This window comes from Colossoma macropomum, unplaced genomic scaffold, assembly GCF_904425465.1.
Source record: "Colossoma macropomum unplaced genomic scaffold, Colossoma_macropomum, whole genome shotgun sequence".
In the NCBI taxonomy this organism is placed as follows: domain Eukaryota; kingdom Metazoa; phylum Chordata; class Actinopteri; order Characiformes; family Serrasalmidae; genus Colossoma; species Colossoma macropomum.
In genome coordinates, this window is record NW_023494789.1 from 31,363,630 (window position 1) to 31,382,548 (window position 18,919).

At 38.0% G+C, this 18,919-nt stretch overlaps 2 protein-coding genes across 2 annotated transcripts; both read right to left on the minus strand.

The window, feature by feature from the left end:
- Positions 1-2,731: 2,731 nt before the first annotated feature.
- Positions 2,732-6,719, minus strand: gpr61l (G protein-coupled receptor 61-like). The gene is made up of 2 exons (XM_036569585.1): positions 6,260-6,719; positions 2,732-4,430 (listed from the first exon to the last, which is right to left on the minus strand). The coding sequence occupies exon 2, from the start codon at positions 4,355-4,357 to the stop codon at positions 3,068-3,070; it is 1,290 nt and encodes a 429-aa protein (XP_036425478.1). The 5' UTR covers positions 4,358-4,430; positions 6,260-6,719; the 3' UTR covers positions 2,732-3,067.
- Positions 6,720-8,430: 1,711 nt separating this feature from the next.
- On the minus strand, positions 8,431-18,047 carry parp3 (poly (ADP-ribose) polymerase family, member 3). Its single transcript, XM_036570971.1, has 11 exons — positions 17,939-18,047; positions 16,279-16,469; positions 15,823-15,948; positions 14,728-14,907; positions 12,760-12,898; positions 12,238-12,461; positions 11,371-11,526; positions 11,121-11,198; positions 10,773-10,950; positions 10,033-10,176; positions 8,431-9,850 (listed from the first exon to the last, which is right to left on the minus strand). The coding sequence occupies exons 2-11, from the start codon at positions 16,456-16,458 to the stop codon at positions 9,669-9,671; spliced, it is 1,587 nt and encodes a 528-aa protein (XP_036426864.1). The 5' UTR covers positions 16,459-16,469; positions 17,939-18,047; the 3' UTR covers positions 8,431-9,668.
- Positions 18,048-18,919: the final 872 nt, after the last annotated feature.

Consider the following 18,919-nt stretch of genomic DNA (forward strand, 5'->3'; position numbering starts at 1 on the left):
TACATCAGCTGCCCTTTAATGTGTGAACACTTCATGAGCAACAGAGCAGTAAAATGGTCCACAATTACTTGAACTAAAATATTGTAATATTCACATACATTGTAGTTATGTTTGTGTAGTTTATGTTGTTTCCTTTTCCTGAAAAGTTGCTTGTTTGGAGATACAATAATTCTCTATGTATGTAAAATTATTCTAAAATGATTCTTTCTGAGGTTTTAGACAATTGTGGAAATGTGAAGAAAAAGTAAGGTATTTTAGACGCGTCCAGAATGATGAACAGAGCTGTAGATGAAACAAAAATGGCTAGAATAAAATATCTTATACTGTTATATTCTAACATCTTATTCTCTTTTACGGATTGTACATCATTTAACTTCTTATTGTTCCCTAAATACTTAACATATTGAGTGAAACATCCAAAATAGCTTTCCAACATCTGGTTTATATCATTAAAACTTACATGCTATAAATTATTACTGAAACAAATAACAAATTATTAATATGTTGGTGTTGTATAGTCAGTTTCTAAACAATGTGCAGTGACCTGTGAGGTATATGGCGCATTCTAACACAGGCTAAACCAAGTGTTTTCTTGCATCTATCCCACCACCACCATTATTCAAACAGAGACAAATGGATGCTGGACACAGCACCACCCCCACCCCTACCCCTCTCTTTAATCATTTTCCTTTAATCTTCACCTCAACATCTCTAAATCCTTTCAGGTTCTATTTTGGTCTGGCCTTGTTTTGATCATGACAGGGACACTCAAGTTTATGAATCTCTAATCATGCCACATGTATGTCTGTCTCTTGCTCACTTGCTCTCTCGCCCTCTCTTTTCCTCCTCTCTCTCCTTCTCTCTCTCTCTCCAACAGCCCTCACGGTTGGCTTATTGTTTGAGGAGGCAGACCAGGTCACTGTGTATTGAGTCACTGATGAGGAAGCGTGTTATCATGTAGTCTGGGTTTTTTTTTAAGATGTCACCATAACGTCTCTAAAGCTTCTGACCTACAAATCACAGTCTAACCTGCCCCGCTCTGTATTAGTGTCTCCACTCAGCATTTAGTGCCTACATATTTTTTTGAGGTTCCAAGAGAGTAAAAAAGAGAGAAATACAAAGATAGAAAGGTAGAAAAACAAAAAGATAGAGAAATAAAAGAGAGAAACAAGAAGAGAGATAAGAGAAAAGAAGAAAAAGGCATATGTAAGATATGTAAAAAGAGAAGAGAAAAAAGATGAAAGAGAGGAATAAAGTGAGAGAAAAGTACAGAAAGGCAAAGAGAGAAAGGGAGAGAGAGGGAAAGGGGGAGAGAGAGATAAAAGAGAGAAAGCAAGAAAAATCAAGAAATAAAAGAGGGAGAAATAAGTAGAAGAGAGAAGAGAAAGAAAGAAAAAAGAAAGCAAAAGATACATAAAAAGAGAAAAGAAAGGGAAAGAAAGAAAAAAGAAAATGTGAAAGAAAAGAAACAGATATGAAAGAGAGAAAGAGGAATAAATGAGAGAGAAAGACAAGAAATAGAAAAAGGGAGAGTAGGAGAGCTAGAGAGTGAGGGAGAGAGAGAGCTATAGATAGAGAGAAAGGAAGAGAGTGAGACAGGGCGGCAGAAAGAAAGAGAAGGACAGAGAGAGATAGATTAGGAGAAGGAAAAAGAGAAGGGACAAAGAGAGGGAATGAGACAGAGTGGAGGGAGAGATAGAAAGAAAAAGTGAGAGAAACAAAAAGAAAGCAAAATAGAAAAGCAAGAGAGAAATAAGAGAAAGAAAGCGATGAAGAAAAAGTGATGGAAACAGAGAGATAGAGAAAGAAGAGAGAGAGTAAAATATAATATCCAGGAACACACAGAGGTTTTGTCTCACTTCATGCCTTTGGACAGAAAATCTGCAGATGAGTCATTAACCTCTATATTTGTGAGTGTGCGTGTGTGTGTGTATATATTTGCACGTGTGTGTATATATTTGCATGCTTTCAGTGTCTTTACTGAATTGTCGTTTAAGCTCTCTTGCAAACACACTGACCACACTGTGAACTGGGTCTTCAATATAGAGTGCACAGCCTTAGTTACATAATAACAGTAAACAGAAGAGCTATAACATGACACAAACCTGTAAAATGGCCATGGTCACTGTTTGCTGTGGACAAACTACCCTGCACCTGATCTGTGATCTCTATTTGTAATGGTCCAACATAAATAGTGAAAAGCCCATAAAAACAGACTGTGTTATCTCAGCCTGAGCACTTTCATTGCACGGTAATGATTTTCATTCCTCCTGACCAGCATGTTTCTGTGTCACTGTGTAATAAATGCAGAGAAACACAGAAAAATATCCAGACGCAGTGAAGTGACACACAGATTAATGCCCAGCTATAGGTACAGTAACATAGCAGCTGAGTTTGGAAGAAAAGCTGATGCAGTTCCCTATAATTTATCCCCTTCACAAGCAAACCTAAGGACCAAGCTCAAAAGAGCCCTGTTGCTATGTAAGGCCTAGACTCACAGCATTTCCATGGCGACAGGCAGATGGAATTAGCTAGCTACATCAGAGCTCCGCCAGCTTCATGAGGAAGGCTGCTGCCTGTCCACTTGGAATTAGCTCAGTCAACGTCACACGTACAGCTGTGTGGGATTAAAAATGACGAGAACAGCAACATTTCTGTTTTAAAGTTGTATTGTTCATTTGTTTTTGAAAACTTTCATTTGATATTGTTGTCAAATATCATGTAAGAACCAGTTACACTGAATACTGAAGGTTTAATTATTGTAGTAATAGTGATGGTTACAGTATCAACACATTTTTTTCAGATCACATTCTATTTTTGTCATTAGATATTATATTAAAAATGAAAAAAGACATCCTTATTCTCTCTTATTGTGCGTAACTGTTATCAGTCGTCCATGGTACATCATATTTTGATAGATTGGTAAGTCCATCAGTATTAATATGGCTTAGCTTTTGAATGTACATTCACCCTACAGTTCACATTTTATACATTTCGGAATGAAACACAAAACAACATCCAACAAAGTCCCAGTTTTTGATCCAACAATAAAAAAATCTACAATTTATTACTCCTCAGGTATCTGTCCAGGTATCCGGACCCCATGGTCAAGAGTGTTCCTAGGACTGGAGTTGACACAACTGGACCTTGTGGTCTCAGCCGTGCTGTTGGTCCTCTGCAGGAACTGCAAGAAGTTCTCCTGGATGGACCCTTCATGGCTGGAGACTCCGAGTTCCACGGGCCTGCTGGGAGCACAGCACCTCCTCAGCTTTATGAGCTCCTCTCGGATCTGCCTGTTGAGCAGGCCATAGAAGAACGGGTTGACTGCGAAGGAGGAGTATGCCAGCCAGGTTACGGCCTCCTCGATGTCTCCTGGACTTTGGACAGGAGCTGTGATGGACATGTGGAGGTGGAAGCTGAAGTACGGCAGCCAGCACAGCAGGAACTGGCCTACGATGACCACGAGCGTCAGGGCAGCTTTGCCACCCCCAAACACTCTCTCTGGGGACAGCCTCTGAGGCAGGCTGCGGGTGGTGGTGATGATGGTGGTCTGGCTGTTGATGGAGTCCGAGCGACACTTGGCTTGATTAGCAGCCCAGGTGGGTACGGGAACGTGCTGAAGGGCAGCCGTCCGTGCCACTTTGTAGACGTTACAGTAGACAGAGAAAATCACGATGGCAGGAAGCAGGAAGCACACCACGCTGAAGAGGACAGCGAAGACTTTCCTGAGACGACTGTGGCTCCAGTGCAGAGAACAATGGGCAGCCGCAATGGAGCTTTGGTTGCCGTATGCTGGCCAACCAAGCAAGGTAACGAGAGCTAAAAGGATGGATTTCACCCAAATGAACACCATGACCCCAACAGCCAGGTGGATAGTCATCTTCACCTCGTAGCGCATGGGGTGGACAATGTAATAGTAGCGCTCCACGCTAATGGCTGTTACAGTGAGAATAGAGGCGCAGATGAGGAACACGTTGAGAAAGATGTAGACCTGACACTCCAGAACCGTAAACGCCACCGTACTGAAGAAGGGTGAACTTGATATTATCCCAAGAGGCATCAGTAATATTGCACAAAGTAGATCCACTGCACAAAGATGACACACAAATGCATATCTTTTCATATGTGGAGCTCGGGCAATGGCCACCATAACTCCTGTGTTGCCCAACAGGGCCGCAAGGTTAAGGGTCACCATGCAGAATAACCCCACCAGATCTTTAATCTGGGACTCAGAGTGGATAACCTCCTCCATACTCGGTGGAGTGGGCTTGGTGGGCCCCCATTGGCTAGATGTGTCATTTGGAGTTGTTTGATTGGTCAGGAGACCCAGCATAAGACCTGACCTAGCTTTTTCCATAGTTCAAAGTTCGGACACCAAGTCAGGATCCCCCATGGCCGAATATTTTTCCCTCCGATTTTCAGATGTATTTCTGAAAAAAAGTGATAGTATTGCATTGCAGTTAATGCTATGTCATGTTAGTTATTTTAAATTAAATGTATTATATACATGTATTAATTATGTTAAATAAAAAAATTATAGTTTTTTATCATTATTTTTTATTTTAGAGCTTTCTTGATGTCAGTCATTTAACTGCTGTTCACATTCTTCTAAATTAAACAGCCAGAATGAATATAACAGCATAAATATAAAAGAAGTTTTTGGTAGAAAAGGCCAGGAAAAGGATTTTAAATTGATAATGATAACATTATGTAAGCCTGTCCTCTTTTCCACTAACAGAAAAATATACTTTGACAGTCAGATTCATTACATATTCCACCGTTTCTGCTGCTACTATGACATATTCCTACTACACTTAGAGGGTAATTCCACAGATTTTTCTGATTTTTCAAACTTTCTGCATAATTCTGTTGTTGAGATGTGGAAAAAGTCAGTGTTTTGATATGAGATGGTTAATTGAAGAGAATTGACTCATATTTTCTTTATGATAGTGTTGATAGGAACTAGGGCTCACAACACAAACATAGCCATTTATTTACTATCTAAATTTATTATATATTTATATATAATATATAATTATATATTATTTATTTATATATTACTTATTTAGCCATTTATTTACTATCTAAAATAACCACTGAACCTACACGCCTTCTGAATTTTTATATGTACACATAAAATGTGGTATATATATATATACATATATATATATATATATATATATATATATATATATATATGTATATGTTGGGTACTATTTTCTCCACCATGAACAGACTAAAAAAATCAATTTAGGTGAAAATTTGTTTGCAAAACTACAATGAAACAGTATTTTTAACCATTTGTAATAGCTTTCTGTGAGACTTTTAGAAGCACTAAAGACATATGGTTCCTGTCATCACCACTGTGAACAAATCTCGCTCAGTAAATTTCTTTGGAACGGAGCATTTTGCATTTGAACGACTCTAAATGACTGTGTTTACATCTTAACCATTCAATGATAAGGTCAACTGATTTAAATTTTAGCTTACATTTTTGCACTTGCCTTACAAATAGTGGACGTTAAATGAACAGAATAAAAGAGCACACGCTTATTCTAATGAACTCGACAGCTACCTCAGTAAAGTATCTAGTGATTCCTCAGAACTATATACCTCCTTCCCCCTCACTCATACAAACCTTTATCTGCACACTGACTGCAGAAACACATAAACAAACATATAAAACATTGAAGAGACTTTTTACTGGACACTCAACTGTTTAACCCTGACTGTATATAATGAAAGTGCAGGGGGGTCTTTGACTTTGACAGAGCATTGCAGTTGGAGAAAACATAACACATTTGTATTCTGTTTCTGTATAAATCACGAGTCACACTTGATTATAAGTGGTGACCCTCTCCCCTCAAACCCATGTGATGGCTGCATCCCCCACTTCCTTTCAATGATGCACTGATGCATAATAATACACCAGCACTACATTTTACTCTACAACTGAAAAACAAGTTGGCTTTCAGTACTTCTTGTTATTGATTGCTGTTGATACCCCTAATAAAAGCATATTAAGAATGAAACATATATAAATAAATGAATGCAATATTTATATATTGTGTATTGTGGGTTATAAAGAAATTGAGCTACATTTGATTAGAGCAGCTAGGCTCTGTCACCTCATTTAGTTTCTGTGTGTGCTCTGACTTTTCCACCACACCACCCACATATTTCTTTCAATATGCGGTGAAAACGTCCTTGTACGGATGTATTAAGAAGTATGAAGAAACACAGGCGAAAAATCTTATACCTGCAGGTTCCAGAACATTGTGGTATTTCTTCACCCACAGAACGAAGTGCAATCCTCTGTTCTCCTCAGGTGGTCTACATCACAGCCTACATTACTTGTCAGGTGGACAAGTTAATGCTGTCAGCATCCAGCTCCACTGTGTTAGCATCCAGTTTGTGTCCTAAGAGAGGAATCCCTATCAATAGATCCTGGAGAAGCTCAGAAGTGAGTGAACAGGTGTTCTGTGGTGTTCTCCAAGGCCCAGGTGAGAGGAGAGGATGCCACCTCTTCAGTCAGCTTCTGCCGGTGTTGATAAATATTTTGCACCACTTAGGCTGGTGTCTTATCAGGATGCTCTCAGTGCTCTTGCTCTGTCTCTAGCGCTGTGTAGGGCTGTGACTGTCACACATTGTATTCCCTGTGGGTTTTTTTCCTCTCTCTTCCTCTTTGAAACAGACACATGCTCCTCTGTCCTCAGGAAAGTCAGTGTTCCCCTGGGTCCTAGTATACACCAGCTTACAGGCAGCAAGAGGGAAAATCCGTTCTACCCTGCTTTAAAAGGCATACGTCATTCATTTTAAGAGGTACTCAATTGTAATGTGACTATGTGACTGTAATGTGAGTTTTGCATCCAAATATATTTTACCAGATGGTTGTCAATTCATTATGTCCTTCTGTCATGTGCCTTGGCTGATTATACTGTATAGGGTGTAAGGGTGTAATAATGCATTGCAATGCTTTAATCTGCAAGTGGAAAATTCCATTGCATCACTTTCGATTATGACCAGTTTGTATAATATGCAATTCGGAGTTCTGGACAAAATAAAACTCCTAGAATTATCAAATATTCAAAACACCTGTTGTAACTATTTTGTCTATATTCCACTATGGTGTAACACTTACTCTTGTTAAGACACAACCATCATTCTAAAGAAGAAAAGAAACTTAAAAATGAGTCTGAATCACACCAAAACAATCTAATCCAATCACTTGTGGTAAAATTTCAGATAATTTCCTAAAGAACTGCTGTAACGTCACAGATTTACAACCATATTACATTAGTAGGGCATTTTAAAGAACAAAATGTACTTAAACAACAAAGCTAAAGCAATCTGATAATCTGCATGTATTATGTACGCTGCCAGTCAAAACACCTTCCTGAATGTATGGTTTTCATTATCTTCAATCTTTCCACAGATCCATATAGTTCCATAACTTTCTAATTAATAGGCTATATAGAAATGAAGTGGAGTAACTGTCTAAGCATTGGCCTTGTTGTCAGGAAATCTAAAGTTTGGAACCAGGCGATGCCTCTGCCATCAGTGGTCACAAGTCCAACAGAGCGTAACTGGAATCACCCGCTCCCTCCACCAATAGCACAATGCTGGCCTATACTGCCTAATTATGCCACGTATGTTAGGCATATGTTAGACATAACATAATTAGCTATCACTATTCTCCTCCAAGCGTGTTGAGCTGTCCAATACCACTGTATTAGTGGCAGTTTGAAACTGTGTTGGTGCTGGTTTCATGTGTTTCAGAAGAAGCTGGCCTTGACCCTGCTTTGTAGCATCATGTGATGGGGGAGACCCAGCTAGAGGGTAGAACTGGTCATGGCTAAATTGGAAAGAAAAGTGGGGAAAAAAGTCTATGTATACATTTATATTCAAAATATTCATTATATGTACCTTTCAACATCAAACAAGATCTCAGCATCTGTGTTTCTTTTTCAGTACAGTTGGAAAAGCATCTCAGGTGGATCCTCATGAGGCTGCTATAGATAATACTAAGTGGACTAAGCTTAATAATGGCAGAAGTGTGTGTGGTTGGGTGGGGTGGGTGGGTTCTATTATAAATAATCTAAAAAAACCCATTTTTTTAAGATTATTAAAATTTGTAACAATATTGTAATAAAATATTGTTATGTTTAACATTTTTGTATACAAAAAGAATAGAAGGAAATCTTGGTTAATGTAGCTGAGCGTGAACAAACGACTCATCAAACGGCTTCATTTAATAGGCCTTTAAAACACTTTGTGCATACAGCTGGTCTGGCTAAGCAAACAGAATGTTAGGGGTTTGACTGAGTGCATGGGCAGATGTGGAGTAAATTCTCAACAGTGACACCTACTGGCTACAGTACCAATAATGCCACAAGTCTTTGAGGGGTTAACACAATTATTTATTTTTTGCATGATTTAAAGTTATTACAGCAATGACGTCACCAAGGCACTCTTAGGACCTAAACATTCATTCAAAATCTATTATAACAAGTGTGAAATAACTCTGAAGCATGAAAAAAAAAGTCTTTGGCTAAATGCTGTCCATAATCTACAGTACATCCTGAAGTGCAATATGAAGGGATACATTATCAAGTGCCAAATTGTTATACAATTTTCAAAAGAACATCAGTAGCCACTATTACTGATCTGTCATGGTGCTAAAAGAATGAAGCATAAGCATGAAGTGATCTCTGCATAACATATTAAGTAATGTAAGATCATAATAAAAAGGAATAATAACCAAACACATATAAATGTTTACACGTAAGAGTAAATGATGAATGGGCCATCATAATATCTTGTGAGCGAGTACTTGAAAACGCTATGCTTATAACAAAAACATTAGCAACCACATTATACTGTATTTTGAAGGATTTGGAATGAGAGCCATGCCAAGTAAGACTTTTGAAAAGCCAATTTTGAAATAAGATAAAAAGCTATCATATAACTTGACAAATTTACGTACATTTGAAACTAAAGCTCCTTTGAAAGGAAGCCCAAAAACATCACCAATGTTGCTTTACATCTACATCATGTAGATAACAAAAGCAAAAGGCAACATATTCTAAATGCAATTCTCAAGCTTTTTCAAGAGTCTATTTGCCCATACAATGCTCAAGCAGTATGGATGAATATAGCGGCACCATGTAACTTTAATAATGTACAAGATTTGAACAAAGAAATATAACTTCTAACTCTAACATGAACCTGACTTTTCCAAACAGAAAACCCAAAATGATAAAATTGAAAATGTTACATTTGTAACTGAAAAAATGTAAATGTTTAACTACAAAATGTCTTTACAAATGTATTGCAAAACATTTTGAATTATTAGAAGGTATGCTCATTTACTGTAATAATTCACAGGTTGAGAGATTTATGAAGAACATTAAGTACCTTGGTATATACCAACATTCAAAATGATTCTATTAAGTGTCTCTCACATGAAAAGTATGTTCATAAATCACTTTTCGGTTGCCGAGTGATCTCGGATATCAATCTGTGTGATTTACTCACGTGAAACTATGCTTGATATGTCAGCAAATCAGACTCTTGACAGAGCAAAGTCTTTTGCTTAATAAAGTGCAATTTAAACCTTCATGTTATTACCAGAACAATTTCCTTTTTTTTCTAATTTACCAGTCTGCTTAGTAGAAGCTGTTAAAGTGGAGCTCCAGCAGGTAGCGGATGCGACACTGACTCTCTTTATAAATTAGATACTCACTGTTATAGAAATGGCTGTTTTCATATTGAGGCTGGTTTATGGGTTTTCCCTGTGGCACTGCCACCTTCTTACCATCCAACTCAATGACGACATCTTTTGAGGGATCTGTGAAGTACAAAAATAAATAAATAAATAAATAAATAAATAAAACAGTGATTGAGGACATAAGAAGGTTTCAGTAACTACAAAAGTAAGAATCTTACATGAAACTAGTTCAAATTTCTGCAGATATTAACAGCTACCACAACAGAAGATAGAATTTTGAGGAAACAAAAGATAATCCAAACCTGGTTCTTGTCTTCCACGTGCTACCACACTGTCATAGCCATTAGGAGGCTTTCTTAGGCTACAGTCATCTACAGTGATGGTGTGTTCCCTTCCCAGAGCAACTTCATTGAGAAACATGATCCCAGTGTTGTTGGAAGGGCGGACTGCAAGAAAGGATACCAAATTAAAAAAGACATGTATATGCCTTTCTGTGCACACATTAAATTCAAACATTTTACACATGCATGTATGAAGTACTGCTGGCATGGGTTCATGGCTCTTCGCTCCCCCTTGTGGAAGAACTTCAGACAGGTAAAATGTTCATATGATTAATGAACTAAGAAACCAAGGTGTTTTCTGTCATTGCAAAGTAGACACTCCAGAATTCAGCTAGGCCTGTACCGGTCAGGGTCCTCTTTTTCGGGTAACTGCATGCGAGTTGAGTCTTAATCTTTCCCAAAAAATTAAATAAATAAAGTCAAGACAGTGCTCTACTATAGCCTAGCAAGCTGTTTAAAATTTAATTTGTTCTCCCCAGTAATGGTGAGATTATTGGCTTTGTCATCAGGTCACTTGTCAATCATCTGTGATGTGTGTTTGCCTTATCGCATAGGCCTAGTGAAAACAGCAGGTGGGAGGTACCAGTGGTGGTAATAATGCCACAATGAAAACTGGCCAAGTTTCAAGACAATCTTAAATGCTTCCTAGTTTCTCCTTTATTCCAGTGTTGACACTTAATGAGGAAGTCATCAGTCCTCACCATAACCAGCAGATTTTGCATTTTCAGAGGCAAAGTAGATCCCCCTGCCCACCCGTCCACCAGAGTGGGGCATGATGCGAAGACCACTCTTCAAAATGGCCGCGACCACTGCCACATTTGTGCCATGCCATAGCAGCTTCCGGTTCTCCACAGCATCGTTCTCAGTGAAGCGCTCTGCCTACACAAGCACAGATACACATTCACGCACAGACACTGCAATATACATATTTAATTGGAAAGTTAAGCTGAACGGGTGAACATCTAGGATCCGAGCAATTGAAAATACTACACACAGCACATAAACATACAATATATACATACTTTACACACAGTTTAACATGATCTCACCTCTTTTTCTCTGTCTACTTCCCACACATCCACTAAGGTGAGTCCTTGGCCAGTGGTTTTTAAGTACTTCTCAATTATCTTAACACATGTCAGAGAAATGGCAAATGGCAATTAGACATGAAATTTGCTGTTAGGTTTTTTATACATGTTAGAGCATTTCTCAATTCACTCTAAACCTTAACATCTTATTCAGGTTTGTACATCAAGCATTTGCTGTTGTATGAATTTAAAATTTAACAGGCCACTGTACCTTAAATTCGTTGGATTTCTTATCCAGTAAGGTGAGGTTGCATTTGAGAGACTGGTAGTCCTGGTCTATTGGATGAGGCGCAGTCTCTATCATCTCCTCTTTAGCCTTTTCTGACTCAGCTTTGAGGCATTGGGCTATCTCTATATCCGCCAAGACCTACCAGGGGTGACAACAAGAGAGAACACATACTGTATTTTTTTTTTTTACAAGCGTGTGAGTTAAGGCTGTCAAACATGTAAAATTATTCATTGTGATTATTCACGGTAGTTTGTGCAGTTCTTTGCAATTCCTCTTATTCATCTTGTTTGCTCTTATTGGACCCTAAGAAATTTGTTTTTTTCTATTTAAAAAGTAGTGATTTTGTTCTAAGTGGACAAAATAACCTTCATCAGTATGCATTCTTTATCTTTAATAATCAACTTTAACCCAAACATGCATGTATGTAGGGTGAACATGAAAACTGGAAACTGTGTTTAACTTATTAGCATCACGTTACACTCTTATATTACATCTAGTTTCAAGGGTAACTGGAGCTTTCCACTATTGCTTTTGTTAGTTTGTGGATTGTTAATTCCTTCATAGTTCTCCTGCGAGCACTGTCCAGCGTAGTTTACCTTATAAGTAGTACTTTTTTTTGCTTGTAAATGATATTTTGGAGTAGTGTTTATCAAGAGAGCCATCAATGGAACTTGATATTTTAAAGCTCAAGCAAGAAGGCTGTAGTCGCAGAGCCACAGCAACAGCACACAAGCAGCTGGGCTTCAGGCTGGAACTATGGATGGCTTGAAGGGTCAAACTAGGAAAATGCATTGACAGTGTCAAAAAATGTATGGAAGGCAAGGGAAAAAATGTAGAGAAGCACTTTACCAGAAGCATCTCCTTCTTGCTCTGAAGGATGGAAGCATCATTGATGACAGGTGGTCTATTGCGGCCAAAATTATGCGGAATAATGGTGAAGAACTTAGAAGTGAGCTCTGCTAATGTGTTTTGATTACTTTTCTTCTTTATGGCCTCCTCAATCTCCTCTAATGCCTCAAACCCTTTTGCAATCTGCTGCTTACTCAGCTTCCCCAGTGGCATCTTCTTAATGTCTGTGTAAGGAGACAGAATTAGTTAGAAATACAAGATCATTTTCATTTTTCTTTCATTTTCAAACATGCCTTGCTCTGTGAAGATGACTTAGAAACTGACTTAGAAGAACAGTCAGACATCCCAATCAAGCTTACACCGACTTTTTGAGGGCTGACTTTAATAAACAGCCAGTCACTGCAATACTGTCTTACAAGCCTATAATAACCTTGCCTTAGCTGTAAGTCAGGTTTAGAAAGTTAAAAGTCTTTGGCCATCTTGAGGTCTAAACCAGACAAACAAGTTGAACTGAGGACACACCCAGGTTCATGTTCTCCATGGCTTCTTTGAACATGTCATTGTTGAAGATGAACTTTATGAGTCTTTGAGTGGAATCATCCAGTGTGCAAGGCAGAATGTTCTTTTTCACCGTTGCAGCTCCAGCATCTACAACATCAACCTGAGTAACACATAAAACCAGCAACAGTGATAGAGTGCAGGAGTTATCCAAACAGTATTCACGTTTTAATACAATTCACTACTTATACTATAATTCACACGTCACATCTCTATGGACACAAACAATGGAGACCCACTTTGTTGGAGTTAATGTGGGAAGCGGTCACTATACTCTTACACCCTATTCAGACAAGATTAGTTATCCATGGGGAGGTGGGTAATGCCAGTTTGCCATCGGATGTCTGTAATGTTTATGATCAGTTTGCACGGGATAAGAAATCTGAAATGACAGAGATGGGAGTGGGTACTCGATTTACGCACTTCACCCCAGAATAAAATCAGAAAACGTCAAAACATTTAATTAACATTCGGTTTACCTGAACCATTTATCTAGCTGTCCTATGTGAATACAGTCAGTTAGCATCACCATCAGCTTGGGAACGCACTGCAGTCAACTTCACTGCATAAGATCAAACTTTTTCTTTTTTTGTACACGTGAGATAAGACTGTAATGTTACATAATGGCTTGGTTTTAGCCACAGAAAACAAAAGCAAATGCTTCTTTGTCTCCAAACTTAAGAAACTCTATTTCTACATGACGGCGTTTTACCAACATGTCAATTCACACAAAATTAATATAAACTGAGGTTATTTTTACGGCTCGTTTTACAGCAGGTAAAAGGTGCTGGAATGTTTATTGAAGCAGGTCGTGACTGACGTGGCACAATCGGATGAGACTAAAATCACTGAGAAAAGCTGGTAAAAATCACATTACCCCACCTCCTTGTGAAAAACTAATGCCATCTGAAAAGGGTTTTATAAATAAATGTTCCTACATAAAGAACAATGTTTTTTTAAAGAACCTACATGTAAATGTGAACGTCCTACACCAGTTCGTTTTTTTCCAATAACCTTACATCCATGTCAAAAACCACTGCGTTCATTGTTAAATGTGTAAAGCCCTATTCTGATGGGATTAGTTTAACAGGAGAAAGTGGGATAATGAAATTATTACCGGTGTTTCTGTGATTTTACGCCCAAATGCACCATGTCAATCATTTTACCGACTGCACACTGTGGCAAGTAAGGATATCGACGCATTTTACCTTCCAAAAAAATATAAAAACGACCTCACGTTATATTAATCCTGTCGACATGTCAGTAAAATGCTATCATATCATGTGGAAAGGGTTTTTGTTTCAAGTATGGAGACAGTCGAAGAAGCACTTACTTGTGTTCTCTGAATAAGCTTAAGTCAGCTTCTTGTTAGAACTTTCCCATTCCAACTTAAATGGTGCAGCAGTTATTATTTGAATGCCTGAGGCACCAGAATGTACCTGTAACTGCTGCACCATTTAAGGTGGAACAGTAAAATTCAAAAAAGAAGCTAGCCTCATTGTTCTCTGTGGTTAAATCAAGCCAATATGGAATGTACTCTCTTGTCTCATGTGTACTCAAAACTTATAAAAATTACAGATATGATGCACTGCATTCACTTAAGACAGTGGGGTAAATGGTTAGGGCAAATGAAATTTAACAAATTAAATGTTTTAACATCTTTTCTACTATTTTTTAGGGTGAGGCGGGCACAAATCGAGTAGCCACTCCCATCTCCGTCATATAAACCGAGATTTCTTTTCCTGTGCGAATCGCTCATAAACGTTACAGATGTCCTGAGGTAGACTGGCATTACCTCATCTCCCCATGGAAAACTAATCCTGTCCGAGTAGGGCTTAGAATAAGTAACTGCTGAAAATATAGGTCATATTTAGTCTTACTGTTGAAATAACAGTATCTAACTACTTAATTTGTTGAATTTTTTTTATTTACTTTCACTTCAGCATCCTGGTCCCCATCCACCTCTATCAGAGTGTACTTCCCAGAATAAGAGACAAAGTTTTCCCGATCACTCCAGTTGTTCTTCGTCTTGTCTTTGAATTTCTTCTCAAAGTTCTTAACGGCAGTATCAACATTTGAAGGGCCAGCTAAATTGTTCTGTCCTGACTCTCCCTGGAAAGGGGAAAGAAAAAAAAAAGAAAGGAGAACTCTATAAGCACTAACAGAAGTAAAAAAGGTTGGGTATTGAAATTCAATACTTAAATGGTACAAATTACAGAGTGAATTACAGTGTGCACAGTGTGACAGTTTTGATTGTGAGTAATTTGCGAATAAAATATATTCTGTGCAAAGATAAATATTTATTCACTCACACATGTGCAATTGTGTGCATTGCTATCAGTGATTTTGCTTAATCTGCGATAGAAACAAACACTACATACAGACTAATTGGCGTGCTGCAACAACAGACAATATACTAACGTAATGGATATTATATTATTATCCTGCCATGAAACATGAGAGCTTTAACTCTAGCTCAGTGCCAAGGGTGCATTGCCAAGGGTGCGTAGTCATGGATGCATTGTTAATGAGGCACATCAGGTAGTGTGGTTATTTCTCTAGGTATGCTAACAGTGATAGGTGAAGTTAAACAGAACAACAAACAATGAAAACATATTTTTTTCAGTTTTACATGTTACCACAACAAGCCAAAATCTTGACAAGTCGTCAACCTAGGAGAAAAGGCAAAGAGTCCCCTTGTATGGGCGTATGCTGCTCTGGTTTCTTTTTTTTCCTGCTATGGTTTCAGAAATTTTTTAATAAGTAAATTCATTAAAATTCTCAGTTATGTATAAACTAAAATGTCTGTAAAAGCAATTTATGTTTACATTACAAAAATATGTTTTAAAATGGACCAGGTGTCCTATGTGTGCTAGGAAAGATCTCTTTGTGCTACTAAACATTTTAGACTTTTTAGCTAGCACTAAAAAAAGTGCACAGGCCTGCTGTTTCAGAGGTAAAACAAAATAATGCAGTCTATAATGAACTTAATATAATAATGTTATATTAGACACAAATGTAACTTACCACTCTGCCCCATCTTGTCCAGCAATAGTACCTTCCTCCATCAACTAAGACTTGGATCACATAAAATTTGTTGTTGTTATTTCCTATGTTAGTCTGATTCAGCATACAGTCATAGTCCTCGTGCACCTGTAAGACCAAATAATTGGTATGAGGGTTTTCACAGAGAAATAGTTATGTATTAAATAAATACTGACTCCTGTATATGTTCCATACCACTGACACAGATCTTCCAACTCTATTTATAATGGGGTGTTTTGCAATTTACTGGAAATTTCAATGTAAGGAAGTTGATGTTTACACATTCATATATAGAACAGAAATACGAAGAAATAATCATTTGTGTGGTTTTAACTGATAGATAGTGATGTAAGACGTGCAAGTGGATATCATCTGTAAACTGTAACTTAACTCACAATGAATTAAAATGGATATGGAAAAAAAAAATTCTGTTATAACCTCAGGATTTGACAGGTTACAAAAGCTGTCTGGTTTCCTCTTGGCTTTAGTCTGTGGTCCTGTGGCTTTCAGAGCCTCCTTTGCAGATGCAAACTTGTCTTTTACTGGGGTCTCTGGCTCCTCCTTTATCTTCTTCCCTCCCGCTTTGGCTGCAGATGCTGCCTTTCTCTTTGGCGCCATTTCTCCTTTTCCTAAAACAGATATAGCAGTATAGGTGTAATGCTTACACTGCCAGATTATTCACAGGGTTACATGCTTTGACTAATGTTTGACTTATAGTAATAGAAAGGTATAGACAAGAATAGAAAAGAATTTCAGTGTCTTGAGGTGAAACCAAAGCCACATAGTGTTTTGAAGAAAAATGGTCCATTACACATTGAAATCAACAGATTCTGATTTCTTCACATTAGTGATAGGAATCAGGTATCATGACGTCTACGTTGCGAAAACAACCAGTTTTGTTTATTGTTATTATCTACACACGCATTGTGAGTTTAGTATGTAATGCTAACAGCACTTAAATGGTACTGAATACATAAACAGTTTTCTTGAGGTGCCGTTTTTCTTTACAATGCTCTGTTTACGTTTTCATTACAATTCCGTGAGGGAGCCTTCTATGAGCTAACTTTTACAGGCTTTGGACTCCAGGTTCCTATCACTGCCATTGTGAGCCTATTCTGACTCATGAAGTTTCTTCAGAATGGAGTGTTTTTCACCAAAACAATCTACACAGCTTTGTTTTTTCTCAGTGATGGAATAAAGCAGACATTTTGAAGATCTGTTTAATTAGCCTTTAAAATTGCTAAATCTACAAATTAGAAGGGGTGTCTAAATCCCTTGGGACAGTTTATATATGCAGTTCACATCGATTACGTGAATGCACGTGTAACTATCACTGACAGAGAAACAGGAGAGGCTGCGAAGCCAAGCACAGCTGAAAAGCATAGAAACGTCTGAGCCAAGCATTCAAATGTAGGGCGGTCATGAATCTGGATTTGGCCGCGGTGGTCAGTTCCAGTAAGACGACTCAATACCGAAGGCTTGCCCAGACATGACGGGGTTTACAGTAAGTAGTGGCCAGCAGCCGACTGCATCTAGTGCCTCTAGTGTCCGCTGAAGAGAAGTATATGCTCTCTTCTGGCGCACAACCCAACGGAGTCCCTAGAGATTCCGTCAGCTGTTTAGTTAGTTAGCTAGTGTTAGCATGTCAACATCACTTCTGTAGCCTTAAACATCCCCTGCTAATGTCAGCCAACAGCCCAGGAGGAAATAAACTTATTCTGCTAATTTGGACACTAACCGGTATGTCAAAAGCTAGCCACCTACGTTAGCTAGCTTGCTAGTTGTGTTACAGTAGCACGGAGAGTTTCAGTACGAGCCGTGCTCAATGCGGGGAGAAGTTCACGTCTAACTAGCTGACCTACATACCGTGGAAGCGCACATTCAAAGTTAGCAGTGCAGCTAGCGAAACGTTAGCGTAGTTACAACATGCAACATGCAAAGTCGCATCTGAAGCTAATTAACCAGTAATTTACCATTCGTAAGAACAAGACGCAGCTATGCACTCAACATAATACGTTTGATAGGAACACTTATCAGTCTTTAACAGCTATTATCGATGTATGTCAGGCTGACTGATTGAAATAAACATCAAACTTACCGTGCTTAACAACAATTAAGTAAATGTAGCGCTCTCTCTCTCTCTCTTTCAGTCAGTCAGTCAGTCAGTGAGCTCCGGGAGGAGTGACTGTTCCTCACTGCGTGCGCACACGCCCTCCGTCTTAAAGCTCCATGACCAGGAAAGTTTAGCTCAGAAAAATCCAGACTTGTTTTTTCTTGAAATATTGACTTATTATGTTAAAATAATGACTTATTTTCTCAGAATTTTTACGTATTATCTCGAGAGTTTGACTTGAGAACGTAATAAATAATTATTATAATTTATTAGAAATTAAATTATTCCAAAATATTATGTCAAACTTTAAAGGAAATAAGTTATTATTTTGGCATGTTAAGCCAAAATGTCTATGACGTTTCAACATAAACTAACAGTTCCAAAAATTAATAATATCCATTTCCTTTTCGGACAAATTTCCAAAGAGAAAGTATTTTATAATTTTATAACACACAGTATGCATTTAGCATTACTCTTCTTCCCTGTGATCATTTCAACAACCTTAATATTTATTGCATAGGAGGCGTGGCCATATAAATTGGCCATGCAAAAAGATAAAGAGACTTGAATATATGCGCCTATTTTACTCTACAGCGGGTTTAGCTGCACCCATTCACATGGAAGTTGTAAGTATTTCAGCCTAGACTGCCTTTTGAATGAGGCACAATCCAGCGCAGTCAATCAGAAAAGAGCTTGTATACATATTTCAGTCAGGGAAATTCCACCAATTTTTCAAAATTGAAAAGAGAAACTTACTAAATCTGATTTCTTGACAGTGGTGGTGATATAAACCAGAGATCGCAATCTCTGCAACCTAAATATATCCATTTTATTTACTATCCAAAACCACCAGTGAACCTACATGCATCTACAGTTTCATATGTGATGCTGATGATAGTAAAATAGTGGTAAATTTGAAAAAAAAAAGTCTTTGCGGACTAGTGTGCCTAGAACGCCCTGCATGTA